This window comes from Ictidomys tridecemlineatus, chromosome 15 (genome assembly GCF_052094955.1).
Source record: "Ictidomys tridecemlineatus isolate mIctTri1 chromosome 15, mIctTri1.hap1, whole genome shotgun sequence".
Classification (NCBI taxonomy): domain Eukaryota; kingdom Metazoa; phylum Chordata; class Mammalia; order Rodentia; family Sciuridae; genus Ictidomys; species Ictidomys tridecemlineatus.
Genome location: NC_135491.1, coordinates 16944301 through 16960093, shown reverse-complemented (window position 1 = coordinate 16960093; position 15793 = coordinate 16944301). Strand labels below are relative to the sequence as shown.

The window sequence follows — 15793 nt, the reverse complement described above, 5'->3', positions numbered from 1 at the left end:
AAAGTTTCTAAGCTGCAAGGCCTGAGTTAAAAAGTAAAGGACCTGGGCTGGGGATGTGGCTCAAGCGGTAGCGCGCTCGCCTGGCATGTGTGCGGCCCGGGTTCGATCCTCAGCACCACATACCAACAAAGATGTTGTGTCCACCGAGAACTAAGAAAAAATAAATAAATGTTAAAATTCTCTCTCAAAAAAAAAAAAAAAAAAAAAAAAAGTAAAGGACCAGTGATTCTGCAATCTGCATTTGGGGTAAAATTGGGAGTTCATAACCCACTTCAATCTAATGTATGAAATATGATATGTCAAGAGCTTTGTATGTTGTGAACAACCAATTAAAAAAATAAATAAATAAATAAAATAAAAAAGTAAAGGACCAGGTATCGTTAAATTCCTCTGCTACCTCTAAAACCTGAAATTTCTGTAGGACAATACCTGAACTGCCCAGTAAATATTTCTCCTGGTCCCCTGGTTGTTTAATAACTTAGGATCCTGTGTAACTTGGCACGTAGGCATTCAAGGCCCAAAACCAATCAGTTTGAATGTGTACCCCGCTTAGAAGTGACCAATCACCCCTGCCCAGCCTGTTCCCGCCAATGAATGTACTAATCAAGTCTAAAAATTATTGTTTGATTTTCCCTCAGTGTATGGTGATTTGTTAAAAGAGACTGATGTATGCAAAGCCCACGCTCTCCCCAAAAAGTGTACTTAAGCACTGCTCAACCCCTGCCCGGGGCTCTGGGCTGCTTTCCTTTCTTGAGTGGGCACGGAGCCCCAGCATGCTGGTTCAATAAATCCCCTTCTGCCAATTGCATGAGTGGTCTCTTTCTCTGACGCTTCGCTGGACCCTTACAAGTGAGCCCCTGGCTATATTAGGTGACCCCCTTTAGTTTCCAGACAGCGGGAAAGGGAAGTCACAGGAAATGATTTATATATATATATATTTTTTTTTAAGGTGTTTTAATGCCTGATACACCTGAATAGAGCTTCTGACTATATCAGCTTTGGGTCTCTGAAGATCAGAGAGGTAGAGCCTTCTTCCTGCCTGAGGATGCACAGCCTAGACCTTTATTTTGTCCTTACCTATTGACTCTGCTGTCTTCCCTACACCCTCCAGAGCAGGACAATCACAGCCACCCCTTCCCCTGCTTCCTCAGACAGCTGCTGTGATTTGAATAACCAAGCACGCTGTTGGATGTCCGGGGGTGACTGATTTGCCTGACAAACAATGCTCAAGTCCTTCTTCCTGCCAGTCCTGGAGCCATGTTTCTCTCCTCTCACCATCCCCTAGAGATGCCTAGGCTCTTTTCCCCTTGCTTGACCCTCTGGGAGTTTTGTCTGTCCCCAGAGGCTGCAGAGTACCCTCAGGAACTTGGTCTAAAAGAAGGGGGATGAATGACAGGCCTAGGGTCGAGATTAGTAAAGCCAGCAAAGTCTGCTCCCGGGACTTGTCTCAAAATTTGCATAAAAAAGAGGTTCCTCCCCCACATCCCTCCCTTCCCACCTGGGATAGTGGTCCTGGGCTGAGGTCTGACAGCAGGTGGAGGAGGAAACTCTGCTTGTGAGCAACCACCTCTCCATTCCTGAAGTGATGCCTCGTGTCTTCCTGGTCAGGAGTCGGCGTCCACAACCACCTAACTGGGGCCACCTGCCTGACCAGCTCCGAGGAGATGCCTATATTCCAGGTGGGCCCCTCACTGAGCCTGGGGACAAGGGGCAGGGGAAGAGGCAAGGCATCACCACCAGCTTTCTCTCTTCAGACTGCAGCAGCCTGGCCGGGCCACCGGCACATCAGTCTTCCCGCCTTGGGGACCCCTGGGCAGCGGTGAGTCTGCAGCTGACCCTCAGGCCCCAGCTGTTTTGCCCCTTCCGAAAGCTGATAGCCCCTTACTCCTGGGCCTGTTTACACATGCCCCTCAGCCTCAAGACCTGTTTTCCCTGCTGGGAATGCCATTCCTGTCCTAGAATGAGTTCAGTTAGGTCTCAATGAAGCCCCATATTCCTCGGGTAGACAGCCGCAGATGTGCTCCAGATATCTCTACGTCCAGTGGGGCAGAGAAGGATCCCAGCAAACGAGTGGATGGTGATTAATTTTTATGCCAGAACATGGAACAAGGTGATAAGAGCAGGATGGGGGCTAAGGGTTACTGGGCCCTCTCAGAAGGGGTATTTCAGCTGTGCATGCAAGGGGAGAAGGAAAGCACTAGCCAGAATGCAAATGTGATCAAGGTTAGTTCACTATTTATTCTGAGCCAGGTGCTAAGCACTTAACAGTAGTAAGACAAAAATCCACACTGTAATCAATTTTTATTTCTTTTTTTTTTTAATTTTAATATTTATTTTTTAGTTATCGGCGGATACAACATCTTTGTTTTGTATGTGGTGCTGGGAATCGAACCCAGGCCGCACGCATGCCAGGCAAGCGCGCTACCGCTTGAGCCACATCCCCAGCCCCAATTTTTATTTCTGATTGGTGCTGAGGACAGAATAAAACTAGAAAAACATGTGTTAGTATGTTGGAGGATGATACTTGCTATGGAGAAGTGTCAAGCAAGGCAAGCATGATGGGGTTTGGTTAGGAAAGGCCCTGGGAAGAAGATGGCATGTGTTTGCACTGATCAGACTCCAGCCTTCCTCATCCTACATTCTGAGTACTTTGTAAGTATTTTTATGCCAGGTATAGGCAGGGTCCAGGTGGAGGGGCTAACTTCTGCATCTCCTTGGCAGCCCATGCAGGGAACCCTGGCCTCTGCTCCCAGGAGCCCTGGGACACTTGGCTGCCCTCTCTGCCCCAAGGCCTTCCCACTGCAGCGCATGCTGACACGACACCTCAAGTGCCACAGTCCAGCTCGCCGCCATGTGTGCCGCTGCTGTGGCAAAGGCTTTCACGATGCCTTCGATCTCAAGCGCCACATGAGGACTCACACTGGTGAGTAGTGGCAAGGACTGTGAGGGGCTTCTGGGCCAGGTGGGATGGTGATGGAATGAAGGCAGATGCCCTGGATGTATCTATGTACATAGGGCAGGGACACAAGAGGCCTGAGACTTGATGCACCTCAGACCCCAGCAAGTGGTATAAGGTGATGCCATGTTAGTGGAGACAAGACGGATGCTGGCTACAGAACTCAGGTCCCAAATTGCAGGGTGCAAAGGAACATCTCCCACCATCTTCCCCAGGGGAAGGAATTTTCTAGTGAGGGACAGTGGTCACAGGGATTTGGCCCATGTTTGTACTGGGTGGTGGGTAGCAAATGGGTCATAAATAGAAGTTTGATGAGTTTGGGATAGGGGCAGGAAATGCTCAATTTTGGAGAGGAAGGTGGCAAACCTTTAGCCAGAAGGCCATTTCCCTGCCCAACTCTGCACCCCTTCTTCACAGGAATCCGGCCATTCCGTTGTGGAGCTTGTGGTAAAGCATTTACCCAGCGATGCTCCCTGGAAGCACACCTCGCCAAGGTGCATGGGCAGCCGGCCAGCTATGCTTACCGTGAGCGCAGGGAGAAGCTGCATGTGTGTGAGGACTGTGGCTTCACCAGTTCAAGGCCCGATGCCTATGCACAGCACTGCACCCTACATGGGGCCACCTGAGACTGTACCAGCATCCTACCCATGAAGCAAATAAACACAGGAAACAAACAAACAAATAAAACCTGGCATTTATTAGGAGAAAGAGAGAGGGGGGTCACTCTGTCCAGCGGTGGCCACAGTGTGGGGCAGTACATACATAATACAGGCGCATGGCATCCTGGTAGAAAGGATAATTGGTTAGAAGGGTCTGGAGCCTCCAGAGCACAGCATAGGACCCTCCACCCAGCAGGGCCTCATCCCAAAAGAACAGCCAAGGAAACTTTCCCAATGTTAATGATCCAATCCAGGATTCAGGGAAGGGCAGTATCACCCCAATATTTATATCTCCACCCACAGGGAAAGACCAGGCCCCAGGTTCCCAGGAAACTTCCCCCCACCAACTCACTTCAGCTCGGGCACTATGTGACTGGAAGAACACTGCCTCCTTGTGGCCGCACCTGAAGGGAAGGCCCAGTCACCCAGTTTAATACACCTTTCCCACCTCTCTCCACCACCCAGTAGGACAAGCCATGCTCCCGCCCCTTTGCTAGCTTCGAACTCACTTCTGGCATGGATGGTCCTCGGTCCGTGGTAACGTGGGGTCCTGGGACACATCAGCAATGATCTGGGTCAGTTCGCTGCAGGAATGGGGAGGTGAATAAATAAGCTAAGTCCCGGACTCCCAAGACAACACCTTTGCCCCCAACCCCTGGTCACGACACTCACTCCACTTCGTGCGTGATTTTGTTGACGTAGATGCAGCTGTTATCGGCTTCCTGCTGATAATCACAATTCCGGCACTGTGAAAGGGCGAGTGTGGCGGGTCACCAGAGACTAGGGGTCACGAATAGGAATGGGAGGGCAGGGAGATTCCCGGAGGGGACGACTACGGGCCGGATGGACAAGAAAGTGATAGGAGGTGAGGCCAATACATTCGGGAGCGAATAGGAAGTGTGTGTTATACAGAGTAGCACGCTGCCACGAGGGGATCCAGCGTGGAGGCCTGCAAGCTCGCACTCACCGCATAAAGCAGAATGCGGTTCTCCTTGTCTTCCTTGGGGTACAACATGTTGTTACTGTAGGGAGGAGGAAGTCAGAGGTCAGCCCTTGAGCAAGTCCTTGCTCCCCTTCCGCACCTGCTTCCCTTCTCACCATTCCTGGCAGAATCGAATGCCCACGAAGCCTGGTTCGTAGGTCCCATCTGGCTCCATAGCGACGAACTGCCTGTCAAGCCTTCCGCACTTGCTCCGCCGCGCTACAGGTCGCGGGAAGGGTCAGGCCAAGCAGCGGCGCCAAAGAGGGCCGGAGCCGCGCACGTGTATAAGCTGACGGTAGCCCTGTGCTCGGCTCTCTCCACGCTTAGGTTTGGCTGATTGCTTCCCTTGATTTAATTTTTTAAAAATATTTATGGTAATTGCTTCCAATTTCGGGACTTCGCCTCCCCATTTTACAGAATGGGATGGATATAGTGCAAAATCCGGGAATATGATGCACAAAGTGACCCCCTAGGTGCTGGACATAAATAGAAGAAGCCATTACTCTCTGTTTGGATCCACGCCAGTGCACACGCGCCACGCTTACCCTTCGCGAACCGGGATAACTCCTGCCAGTTCTTCCTCCCAGCTTCAGCTTCGGCCCGACCCGGCCGTTTCCGGTGTGGCTATTGGAAGAATTGTGAACTATAAAAGACCTCTCGGGATTGGCTGGGTCTAAGAAGAGGGCGAGTCCTTTTCCCGGCAGTGGAGAAAGGACGGCGGCGATTGGTGGATCCTAAAAGTGAGAGCCCGTGGATTGGTCTGGTCCAGGAGTGGGGGCGGGGCTGGTATCCCAGAAGCAGCGGCGGCGGAGCCGGTGTGAGACGGCTGTATCGGGCTGCAGGCCACTGCAAGGCGCGGCGAAATGGAGGTGGCGGGAATATCGGCGCCCACAGTGACCATTTTCATTAGCAGCTCCCTCAACAGTTTCCGCTCTGAGAAGCGGTACAGTCGGAGTCTCACCATCGCTGAGTTTAAGGTGTGACTGGGGGGCGGGGTCTAGAGGGGTGGGGCAAAAAATGCGGGGTTTCCCGAAGGTGGGGAGGGGCCTGAATGTAGGGGGCGGGGCTAGAGATTTCTGGGGTTGCGGAGCCTGGAGACCTGGCCTACGCAGATGGGGCCAGAGAGAATCTGAGATTGCAGAGAGTAGGGGCGAGTCCAGAGAAAAACCCGGTGCTCTAGAAGGCAGGAGCTAGAGTAGAAGAGGTGGGGCCGGGAAGGCCCCTCAGAACCTCCTAGGCCCTGGATGGTCTTTTAGAGAAGCAGGGATAGGGTGATGGTTGCTAATAATAGGTGGAGCCTCAGGGCAGATGATGGGGTCACTGATACCCTTTCTCCTCATCCCCGCAGTGTAAACTGGAGCTGGTGGTGGGCAGCCCTGCTTCCTGCATGGAACTGGAGCTGTATGGAGTTGATGACAAATTCTACAGCAAGTTGGATCAGGAGGATGCATTGCTGGGCTCCTATCCTGTAGATGACGGCTGCCGCATCCATGTGAGGCCACCCAGCTGGGATCTCATACCTCATTAATTCATTTACTCAACAAATATTTGCTGTGCTTGCCCTGTGTAATAACCCATATAAGCCCTGCCCTCATGGCATCCCCAGTCCAGCACAGATAGACACCAATAGATAGTGACAACCCAGAGTAGTCTGTGCTAGGATAGTAAAAGCTTAGGGAACTGGGGGTACCCAGAAGTGTTACTTGACTCCACCTGGAGGTTTCAGAAAGAGCTTTCTGGAAGAAGGGACATTTGAGCTGAGACCTAAAGGATGAGCAAAGAGGTAGAAGGGGCATCCCCAAGTAGATGGAAAAAAGTGTACAGAGTTCTAGAGCAGGAGGTGAGCCTCTGAGCAATGAGGCTAGACAGGTTGGGAGAAGGTAGAATGCAGAGGACCTCTTTGTGCCTACATTGTTCTTTCTCTGCTTAGCATTCCCCTCTCCCACCTCAGTCTTTACCTGGCACATTGTTCCTTAGACATCCCAGGTGAACTCCACTTTAGGGCCTTTGCATGTGCTGTATTATATTTATTATATTTTCTTCATGAATAATTCTCTATATGTCCACATGGCTTCCCCCTTTCTTCTTATGTTTACTTAAAATGTCATCTTTTGCTGGGCAAAGTGGCATGTGCCTATAATCCCAGCAACTCTGGTTGCTGAAGCAGGAGGATCACAAATTTGAAGACAGCCTCAGCAATTTAGTGAGGTCCCTAAGCAACTTAGTGAGGCCCTGTCTCAAAATTAAAAAATAAAAAGGGGCTAGGGGTTAGCTCAGTGGTAAAGTGCCCCTGGGTTCAAAACCCAGTACCAAAAAAAAAAGTCACATTTCAAGTGACACCTTCACGTGTCTAAATATAAAATTATAATTTCATCCCTTCCCCCCTTTTTGTTCTGTTTTTTAGATTTTTTTATTTGTTTATTTCAACACAGGGGCTTACTGTCTGGCTTTGAACTTGGAATCCTCCTCTCTCAGCCTTCCAAGTTTACTTGGATTACAGATATATTGTCATTGCATCTGAGTATATTTTAAATTTTTGCTCATAGCTCTTATCACTCTCTGACATACTCTGGATTTTTCTCATTGGTCTGGTTTATTTTGTGTCTCCCTGATTTGAGTGTCCAGGAGAGTGGAAATTTTCATCACTCTGTTTCACTGCTGTGTCCTCAGCATCTGGAACAATGCCTGGCACAGAGGATACTCAGTGAATCACTGTTGGATGATGAGTTGACTCTACAAAATAAGACCAAGAGGTCAAGTGCAGGATGCATACCTATATCCCAGAAACTTGGTAGGCTGAGGCAGGAGGATTGCAAGTTCAAGGCCAACCTCAGCAACTTAGCAAGACCCTTGGAAACTTAGTAAGGCCCTCCCCCAAAATAAAAAATAAGAACTGGTAAAGCAGGAGTGCTTTACCAGTACACCCCCCCAAAAAAAGACAAAAAAAAAAAAAAAGACCAAGAAGATGGTATAATTATCCTCATTTTGCAGAGGACAAAACTCAACTTCAGGATGAAATATACTTTCTTAAGCATGAAATACTGATAGAATTTTTCATTTTGTCTGCACGACTCTAGAAGTTCATGTGCCCAGAGTACTGGTTCTTTATTTTCTGTCCTTTGTTATTCAATAATCGTTCATTGAACATTTATATTGTGCCAGGAGTATAGCTGTGAGTCATATCTGAGGAGGTCCCTGTTTTAGCTGTGTCTAGTGTGTGAGGTAGATGTTAGCCAAATGATCACAGGAGCAAATATGAAAGGTAAGTTTTAACTGAGGGCCTTGCAGGAGATCATGGAGCTGGGAGACCCTATACTGGGGTATCTGACCTATCAGTGAGGTCTGGGAGGATTCCTGGAGCGAGTGCTGTTTTTGATCAGAGACCTACAGAAAAGGGAGAGTTAACCAAAAGGGAAAAGGTGCTCTGGCAGGAGGACATAGCACATGCAAACACCCTGAGGTGGGAGGGAGCACAGTGGGTGCTGGACTGTGAGTGAAGAAAGTGGGAACTGGGAAGGAGTCAGCCTAAGGGCTCTGCTCTGACTCAGGTTTTCACGAGCTCCTTGGGCTGCAGGTGAGGAACAGACTGGGGGACAGGAGGGGCAGGGACACCAGGAGGGGGATACTGTAAGAGTCCAGATGAAGTGATGGGCAGGACTAGCAGTTGTGAGTCAGGACTCTGCTGGGCCCACAGAACTGAGACTTGGGGCGGTCCGGCAGCTACAGCTGAGGGATGCAAGTGGGGTCAGTCATGGGTAGCAGCACCCTCAATCAAGAGGGCTTCACACCCATGTGGTACATCCCAGGCTATTCAAGGACAGTGTCCCAGGGTTGGAACCTCTGGGAATTTTGTTTTTTTCCTAAAATTCCTTTTCTGTTGGTAAATATCAGCTACATGCACTGCTTAAAATGACAGTTTTTCAAACTTTAAAAAAATTCATGACCTAGGGAATAGAAATTCTTAGCGATCCCAGACTCGGAGGTAAGGACCATTTTTATTTTGCCGTGTTAGCCTAGTGGTTCAGACTAAACACTTTAGGATTGTCCTTGATCCCTCTCTTTCCCCACTCTTTTCCCCACTCCCAATCTGTCACAAACCATGTTGGCTCCACCTACAAAATCATCCCTAATCTAAATTCTTCCCCTATTCCCACTGCACCCACCCTGGTTCAGCCTTCACCCCTCCCTCCTGGACATCCCAACCCCTCCCCTGGCCTCATTGCTCCCATCCCTACCCCAACAGTCTGCAGCAGAGAGAGCCTTTGAACCTCTGATCCATATGAGAGCCATCTCTGCACCACAATGCAGGTAAAATCCAAAGTCTACAGTGATCTGTTGTCTTTCCCATTCTCCCACTAGCTCCCTTCACCGCACCCACAACAACTTCTCCTCCTCCAGAAGGTCAAGGATGTATCTGCTTCTGGTTTTCACACCTGCTGTTCCTTCTCATCCTTCAGGCTTTGGCTCAGACATCCCCTCCTTTTGAAAGCCTGCCCTGGCCACCTTCCCATGCTCCTTATCTTCTTTGTTGTATTTTTGTCTTTCGCCCTGGCCATCAAGTAGTGTTTAGTCCATGTCTCTATTTGTTTGTTTACCGCTGGGTCCCCCAGCACAGCAGAATAAGCACTGCCTACGGGCATGGGTTGTCTCTTTTTATACCATGTTCTCAGTGCCCAGCTCAGGACCTCCTGGGTACCTTTGGAGGAGCTCCATAAGCAATGAGTGGGAGAACATTTGGAATAGTTCAAGAAGAGGTGTTCTGGAGATGGGGGCCATCCTGCGAGGGTCCCAGAGTCCCAGAGAGGATAGATGTACTGCCTAGAGGGCTATGAGCTGGGTCTGATCTCTGCCAGTTAGATTCATTGACTTCAGGGCTATCAGTGATATGGGTGCTAGTGTGTAGGGTACATCTCGGGGCAGATCCTGCCTCCAGGGTTTTGGATGGCGAGGAGAAAGGAGAGATGGCCAGTGTAGATATCTACTTTTGTCCCTTCTGCTGGGCTCAGGAGAGGGGAGATAGCTGAGATAAAGGTGAAGGTGTATTTTTCAAATCAGGAAAGGCTTGAGTGTGTAGAGTGCTCTAGCATGCAGCTGTACCCTAGCATCCCAGGCCTTCCTGGCTAGACTGATTCCTGCTGACCTTCCTCTCCTCACCACAGGTCATTGACCACAGTGGTGCCCGCCTTGGAGAGTATGAGGACGTGTCCAAAGTGGAAAAATTTGAACTCTCTCAAGAAGCCTATGACCAGAGGCAAGGTACAGAACACATGGGATGGGATGGATGAGGATTTGTGGTAAGAGAGGACCATCACAGGGAGGTCAGAAATCAGGCAGAGGGCTTGGGAAGATGGAGGAAGAGGTGAGGTTCATTGTGGGTACATATGAGGGCATGGGACTGTGGGTACATGATTAAGGTGAACAGGGCTTGGGGTAGGAATGGGGACTCCTAAGTATGTGAGGGGAAGCAAATGAGGGCCTAGGAAGATGAAGGGGGCCTTTGGGGAATGCAGGAGAATGGTTTGTGGGGAGCATTCAGGGCCAGATGGAGGCATGGGGTGGGGCAGATGGGGTATAAGGACAGAGTCTAGTGGGCTATGGAAAGGATAGAATGGCAATCAGTTCAGGCTTCTGCTGATGGGTCAGAATGTGTGGTGGGAAGGAAGGGGGCTTGCAGCGACTGGCTGAAGGTGAACCTAAGACTGGAGGGATATGTAAGAAGATGGGGTCATGTTACAGGGCACACACCTGTAATCCCGGTGACCCGGGAGACTGAGTCAGGATTGCAAGTTTGAGGACAATCTCAGCAACTTAGTCAGAACCTGTCTCAAAAAATAAAAAAGGCTGGGATGTGGCTCAGTGGTAAAGCAGTGCCCATGGGTTACTTCCTCAGTACAAAAAAAAAAAAAAAAGATGGGGTCATGTGAAGGACTGGAGGCTGGCTGTATCCCTTTAGTTTCTAGATTGTAGGGAGACCCCAGGAGTCACGGGAAAAAAATCAAAGCTATGGTGGGAGACTTATGGAGCTTGGGCACAGCTCTCTGACACCTAGAAGAAATACTCCGTGAATATGGAATATTCTAGCCCCTTTTGGCTGGATGTTATCTGAAGAGGTCAGAGACATCCCCAGAGATCAGGTCTGACCCTGTCCCCCACCCTGCCCACAGACACAGTTCGCTCCTTCCTGAAGCGCAGCAAGGTAGGCCGATACAGTGAAGAGGAGCGAGCACAGCAAGAAGCCGAGACCAACCAGCGCCTCGAAGAGGAGAAGGCCCAAGCCAGCACCATTTCTGTGGGCAGCCGCTGTGAGGTGCGGGCACCTGGACAGGCCAGTCGCCGGGGCACTGTCATGTATGTAGGTATGTGGCTCACAGGATTCCTGGATCCCAAGATACCATTCATTCATTCAGTTGAGTCTCTGAGACCTTATGCTTTGTTCTGAGGTTGGCGATGCCAGGGCCTTGGCATTCAAGGAAATTCCAATTCCAGCTGACAGTGACAACCCAGCGTTGATGGTGGAAAAGTGAGAGGCGCAGATAAAATTCATGGATCGTACAACTCGCTCATTAAGTATATAGTTCACTAGTTTTTAGTATGTTCAGAGAATTGTGCCACATCACTAGTTGTCAATTTTAGAATATTTCTGTTACCCTCACAGGATATCCTAAATCTATTATCAGTCTTTCCCCATTTATGAAGTCTTACTTCCCCAGCCCTATCTACATTCTGTCTCTGTAGATTTGTCTATTCTGGTTGTTTCCTATGAAAGGAATCCTAAATATGCAGTCCTTGGCTATATTCACATATTGTTTTCAAGGTTCTTCCGTATTGTGCATGTATCAGTATTTTGCATTATATAGATATACCATGTTTTATTTGTTCATTCATCAGTTGATGGACATTTGGGTCATTTCCACTCTTTGGCTATTATGAATAATGCTGTATGAACATTCTCATATAGTAAGCTTTTGCAAGGACATGTTCTCATTTCTCTATACCTAAGAGGAGAATTCGCCTCACATGTAATTCTTTTTTTTTTTTTTTTTTTCTCACATGTAATTCTTTGCTTAACCTTTGGAGGAATTGCCAGCCTGTTTCCCAAAGCAGCTGCACCATTTTACATTTCCACCAGCAAGGTTCCAATTTCTTCACATCTTCACCCACACAATTGTTATCTGTCATTTTTATTCTAGGTATTCTAGTGGGAGTGAAGTAGAACATTATGTTTTTGATTTGTATCTTTTTGATAGCTAATAATGTTGAGCATCATTTCATGTCTTCTTGGCCATTAGTGTATTTTCTTTGAAGAAATGTCTACTCAGATCCTTTGCCCAATTTTTAATTGGGTTCTGTTGTTTTTTGTTGTTGATTGTGCATAATTTGCTAGGATTTCCCTAACCAGCTACCACACATAGAGTGGTTAAAACAGCAGAAGTTGATTTCTTAAGAGTTCTGGAGCGTAGCAACCCAAGGTCAAATGTCAATGTTTATTCTGAGGCCTCTCAGAGCTGTGGCAGTGCCATCCCATCTTAAGTTTTGTGTGTCTGGGGGAATGGAGATTGAACTAAGGGCACTCTGCTACTGAGCCACATCCCCAATCCTTTTTAGTTTGTTTTGAGAAAAAGTCTTGCTGGGGCCCCCCTTGAACTTGAAGTTCTGCCTCAGCCTCTCGAGCCACTGAGATCAAAGATGTGTACCACCAAACCCAGCCCCCTTAGGTTTTACAAAGACCTCTTCGTGCCTGGTACCATGGTGCACACTTGTAATTCCAGCAGCTTGGGAGGCTGAAGCAAGAGGATCACCAGTTCAAAGCCAGCCTCAGCAACTTAGTGAGGCCCTAAGAACTTAGTAAAACCCTGTCTCTAAATGAAATTTTAAAAAAAGGAGCCGGGGATGTGGCTCAGTGGTTAAGCACCCCTGGGTTCAATCCTGGTACCAAAAAAAAAAAAACCCAAAACCTCTTGGATAAGTGAATAGGGGGCAGGGTGGGAGCTAGGAGATCAGCAAAGCTGCTACCATCTTGGTCTGACAGGAGATAAAGGTGATCCTGGGTGGAAGCAATCAAAGTAGCAAGGAGTGATTTTCATCAGGACAGGCTTTCCTTGATGAGCAAGCACAGATTCCAGGTGAGATGTGTCCAGAGGTTTCATCAGAATTTCTCTTCTGGGCAGGACTCACAGATTTCAAGCCTGGCTACTGGATTGGTGTCCGCTATGATGAGCCATTAGGGAAAAACGATGGCAGGTAACAAGTGTTCCATTGAGACATCTGTGTATGTGTGTCTGGGAATGCATATGTGAACATGTATGTGTAATTCCATGCATGCTGCTGAGTGAGCCTGTTATAATGTCATACTGCATTTTGAGTGGGAGCCACATGGGATCCTTTGACCACTGCTTCCCCATCATGTTCTGCAGTGTGAATGGGAAACGCTACTTCGAATGCCAGCCCAAGTATGGAGCCTTCGTCAAGCCATCGGTTGTGACAGTGGGGGATTTCCCAGAGGAAGACTATGGGTTGGACGAGATGTGACACCCAGGGAAGGGCATCTCCCTGTTCCAGCTCCTGTCTCAGCCACTCATTGCCCTTCTCTACATGTGTACCCCTGGCCCTCTGCTCCTGACCTCGTTTTAATTTTATTCACCTTTTTCCCTCCCTTTGATTTTAGAGATTTGTACATTAAATGCATCAGAAACCTGGGAAGTATGTGGAAGTGGCATGAAGAAGCTGGGTAAATAAGGATTAAATAAGGACCTAGGCAAAGCAGAGTTTGAGTAGGGTGAGACTTTATTTATTTATTTCTTTACTGGAGTGCTCTACCACTGAGCTACATCCACAGACCTTATTTTTTTATCTGAGACACAGGTTCTCACTAAGTTGCTTAGGGCCTTGCTAAATTGCTGAGGCTAGCCTTGTAACTTGTGATCCTCCTGCCTCAGCCTCCCTGGTCACTCAGATTTCGGGCACACATTGGCACCCAGCAAGTCTTTATCCTTCAAGTAATAGCTAAAGGCCTGTGAAATGATTGCTCTTTGTCCTTTGCTATTCAATATAATGTTCTACAATTTTAACAGAGTCTTCAAATAATAGTAGCTTAAACAGGATGAGAGTTTAATTATTTTTCATATAAAGTCTCATGCAGCCATACATGGCAGGAAGATTGCAGTTCAAAGCCAGTCTCAGAATTTAGCAAGGCCCTAAGCAACTTAGTGAAAACCTATCTCAAAATAAAAAATGAAAAGTTCTGGGAGGTGGGTGCAGCCCACACCTATAATCCCAGAGGCTCAGGAGGCTGAGGCAGGAGGATAGCAAGTTCAAAGCCAGCCTCAGCAAAATCGAGGCACTAAGCAACTCGCTGAGATCCTGACGTTAAAGTACAAAATAGGGCTGAGTCTGTGGCTTCGTGGTCAAGTGCCCCTGAGTTCAATCCCCTGTACAAAAAAAAAAAAGTTGTGGGGATGTAGCTCAGCAGTAGAGCCCCCTGGGTTCAGTCCCCTGTCCCTCCCCCACAGAAAAAAAAAAAGTCTCATGAAATCAAGAGTTTATATATTAATCTCCCTACACCACTTCAGGGCTGGTTTCCATCTCCTTGTGTCTTGCTCTCCCATCTACTCATGATTCCTACCTCATCTGCTCCAACCAGGAGGAAGAATAGAAGGGGAGGGGAGATCTTTGCCTTTAAGGAAGATGTACAACTACAAACTATCCCTAGTTCATTGATCAGAATTTTTCTACATTACTACATGTGACACTGCAAAGGAGTCTGGGAAGTGTAGTCCTTGTTCAGGGCATCCATGTTTCTAGCCAGCTATCAAAAGTTCCTGTATAAAGAAGCAGGGAGGGCTGGGGTTGTGGCTCAGTGGTAGAGTGCTCGCCTAGCAGTAGAGGCCCCAAGCTCAATCTTCAGCATCACATAAAAACAAATAAATAAAACAGAGGTATTATGTTCAACTAAAAGGATATTTTTAAAAAAGCAGGGAGAGGGTGCTGTGGTACATAGCTGTAATCCCAGCACCTTGAGAGGCTAAGGCAGGAGTTCAAAGCCACAGGGAAACACTGATCAACTCAATGAGACCCTGTCTCTAAATAAAAATACAAAATAGGGCTGGGGATGTGGCTCAGTGGTCAAGTGCCAGAGTTAAATCCAAGGTCCCCCCCCCCCAAAAAAAAACAAAACAGGGAGACAGAAAGGACAATGAGGGCCAACAAATAGTCTTGTCACAGTCCCTGTGGGTGGAAGCTTTACCTGTTCACTTAATATTTTAAAGAAAAGAATCCACAGACTAGAAGTGACATGAAGCCTATCCTCATAGCATTACAGATCCTGGCCGTAGGCATGTGACATGCATGTGCAATTAGTGTGTTCTGGGGAGCCTGAATTGCACTATGCACGTGTCTGCAGGTGCAGTGATAACCCTTCATTAGTTTCTGGGAGGGATCCTTCATAGGATGACTATTAATTAGGCTGCTTATTTATTGCAATTACTTAATTATAACTTCTGGAGAAAGGGAAAGCAGCAGCAGGGACAACTACAGTTAAAAAGAATAAAGTTGAACTGCCTGCAATCTGAGGGGATCCTTGAGAAGCTGTTCACATCTCACATAAAGCCTGATTGTTACTCTGATGCCTGTCACAGTAAGATAGAGGACACCCCAAATACCTGGACGCTTCCTCAAACACAGGACAGCCTATAGACTACGAGTAGACAACAGAGTTCACGTGCAAAACAGTGTATACAAATTTCCACACACACTATGGAGCCACACACATGCACACAGAAAACACTCAAGAGATTGACATCAAATACTTGCAAGGGACAGACAGACATACATATCTATACTTGCACCCACACAGAGAGACCAATAAAGTTATCCATCTACAAAAAACAAAGTTACTTTAGAAAAGGACTCCAAGACTTAGAACCCTTTCCTGTCAAGGAATTGTCAAAGCATTGGAGAAGGTAACCCCAGCTTCTCAACCAGCACCACAAGCAAGTTCAGCTAGTATGTCCAGCAGAATAAGAATCAGCACTGAGGATCTGAGACTCACTTTAAAATTGGGTATCAGGGGCTGGGGTTGTGGCTCAGTGGTGGAGCACTCGCCTAGCACATGGGAAGCCTGGGTTCAATCCTCAGCACCACATAAAAATAAATAAAATAAAGATATTGTGTCCAACTACAACTAAAAAATAAATATTT

The 15793-nt window shown here is 47.8% G+C and overlaps 3 protein-coding genes across 4 annotated transcripts; 2 read left to right on the top strand and 1 right to left on the bottom strand.

Annotated features, from left to right (window-relative positions):
* The first annotated feature begins 1546 nt into the window (after window positions 1-1546).
* Window positions 1547-4705, top strand: Ovol3 (ovo like zinc finger 3). The gene is made up of 4 exons (XM_013366013.3): window positions 1547-1679; window positions 1755-1819; window positions 2722-2923; window positions 3374-4705. Exons 1-4 carry the CDS (start codon window positions 1586-1588, stop codon window positions 3580-3582), a joined length of 570 nt encoding a protein of 189 aa, XP_013221467.2. The 5' UTR covers window positions 1547-1585; the 3' UTR covers window positions 3583-4705.
* Polr2i (RNA polymerase II subunit I) lies at window positions 3633-5273 on the bottom strand. 2 transcript variants are annotated; one of them, XM_005341947.4, is made up of 7 exons: window positions 5143-5273; window positions 4714-4816; window positions 4583-4637; window positions 4288-4361; window positions 4125-4199; window positions 3968-4019; window positions 3633-3739 (listed from the first exon to the last, which is right to left on the bottom strand). In XM_005341947.4, exons 2-7 carry the CDS (start codon window positions 4770-4772, stop codon window positions 3677-3679), a joined length of 378 nt encoding a protein of 125 aa, XP_005342004.1. In that variant the 5' UTR covers window positions 4773-4816; window positions 5143-5273; the 3' UTR covers window positions 3633-3676. The 2 variants fall into 2 exon arrangements, with proteins under 2 accessions (XP_005342004.1, XP_005342003.1); XM_005341946.4 differs by having other exon boundaries at window positions 4714-4942; window positions 5143-5238.
* Window positions 5274-5369: 96 nt separating this feature from the next.
* On the top strand, window positions 5370-13297 carry Tbcb (tubulin folding cofactor B). Its single transcript, XM_005341948.5, has 6 exons — window positions 5370-5574; window positions 5946-6089; window positions 9757-9853; window positions 10762-10953; window positions 12766-12838; window positions 13012-13297. Exons 1-6 carry the CDS (start codon window positions 5461-5463, stop codon window positions 13124-13126), a joined length of 735 nt encoding a protein of 244 aa, XP_005342005.1. The 5' UTR covers window positions 5370-5460; the 3' UTR covers window positions 13127-13297.
* Window positions 13298-15793: the final 2496 nt, after the last annotated feature.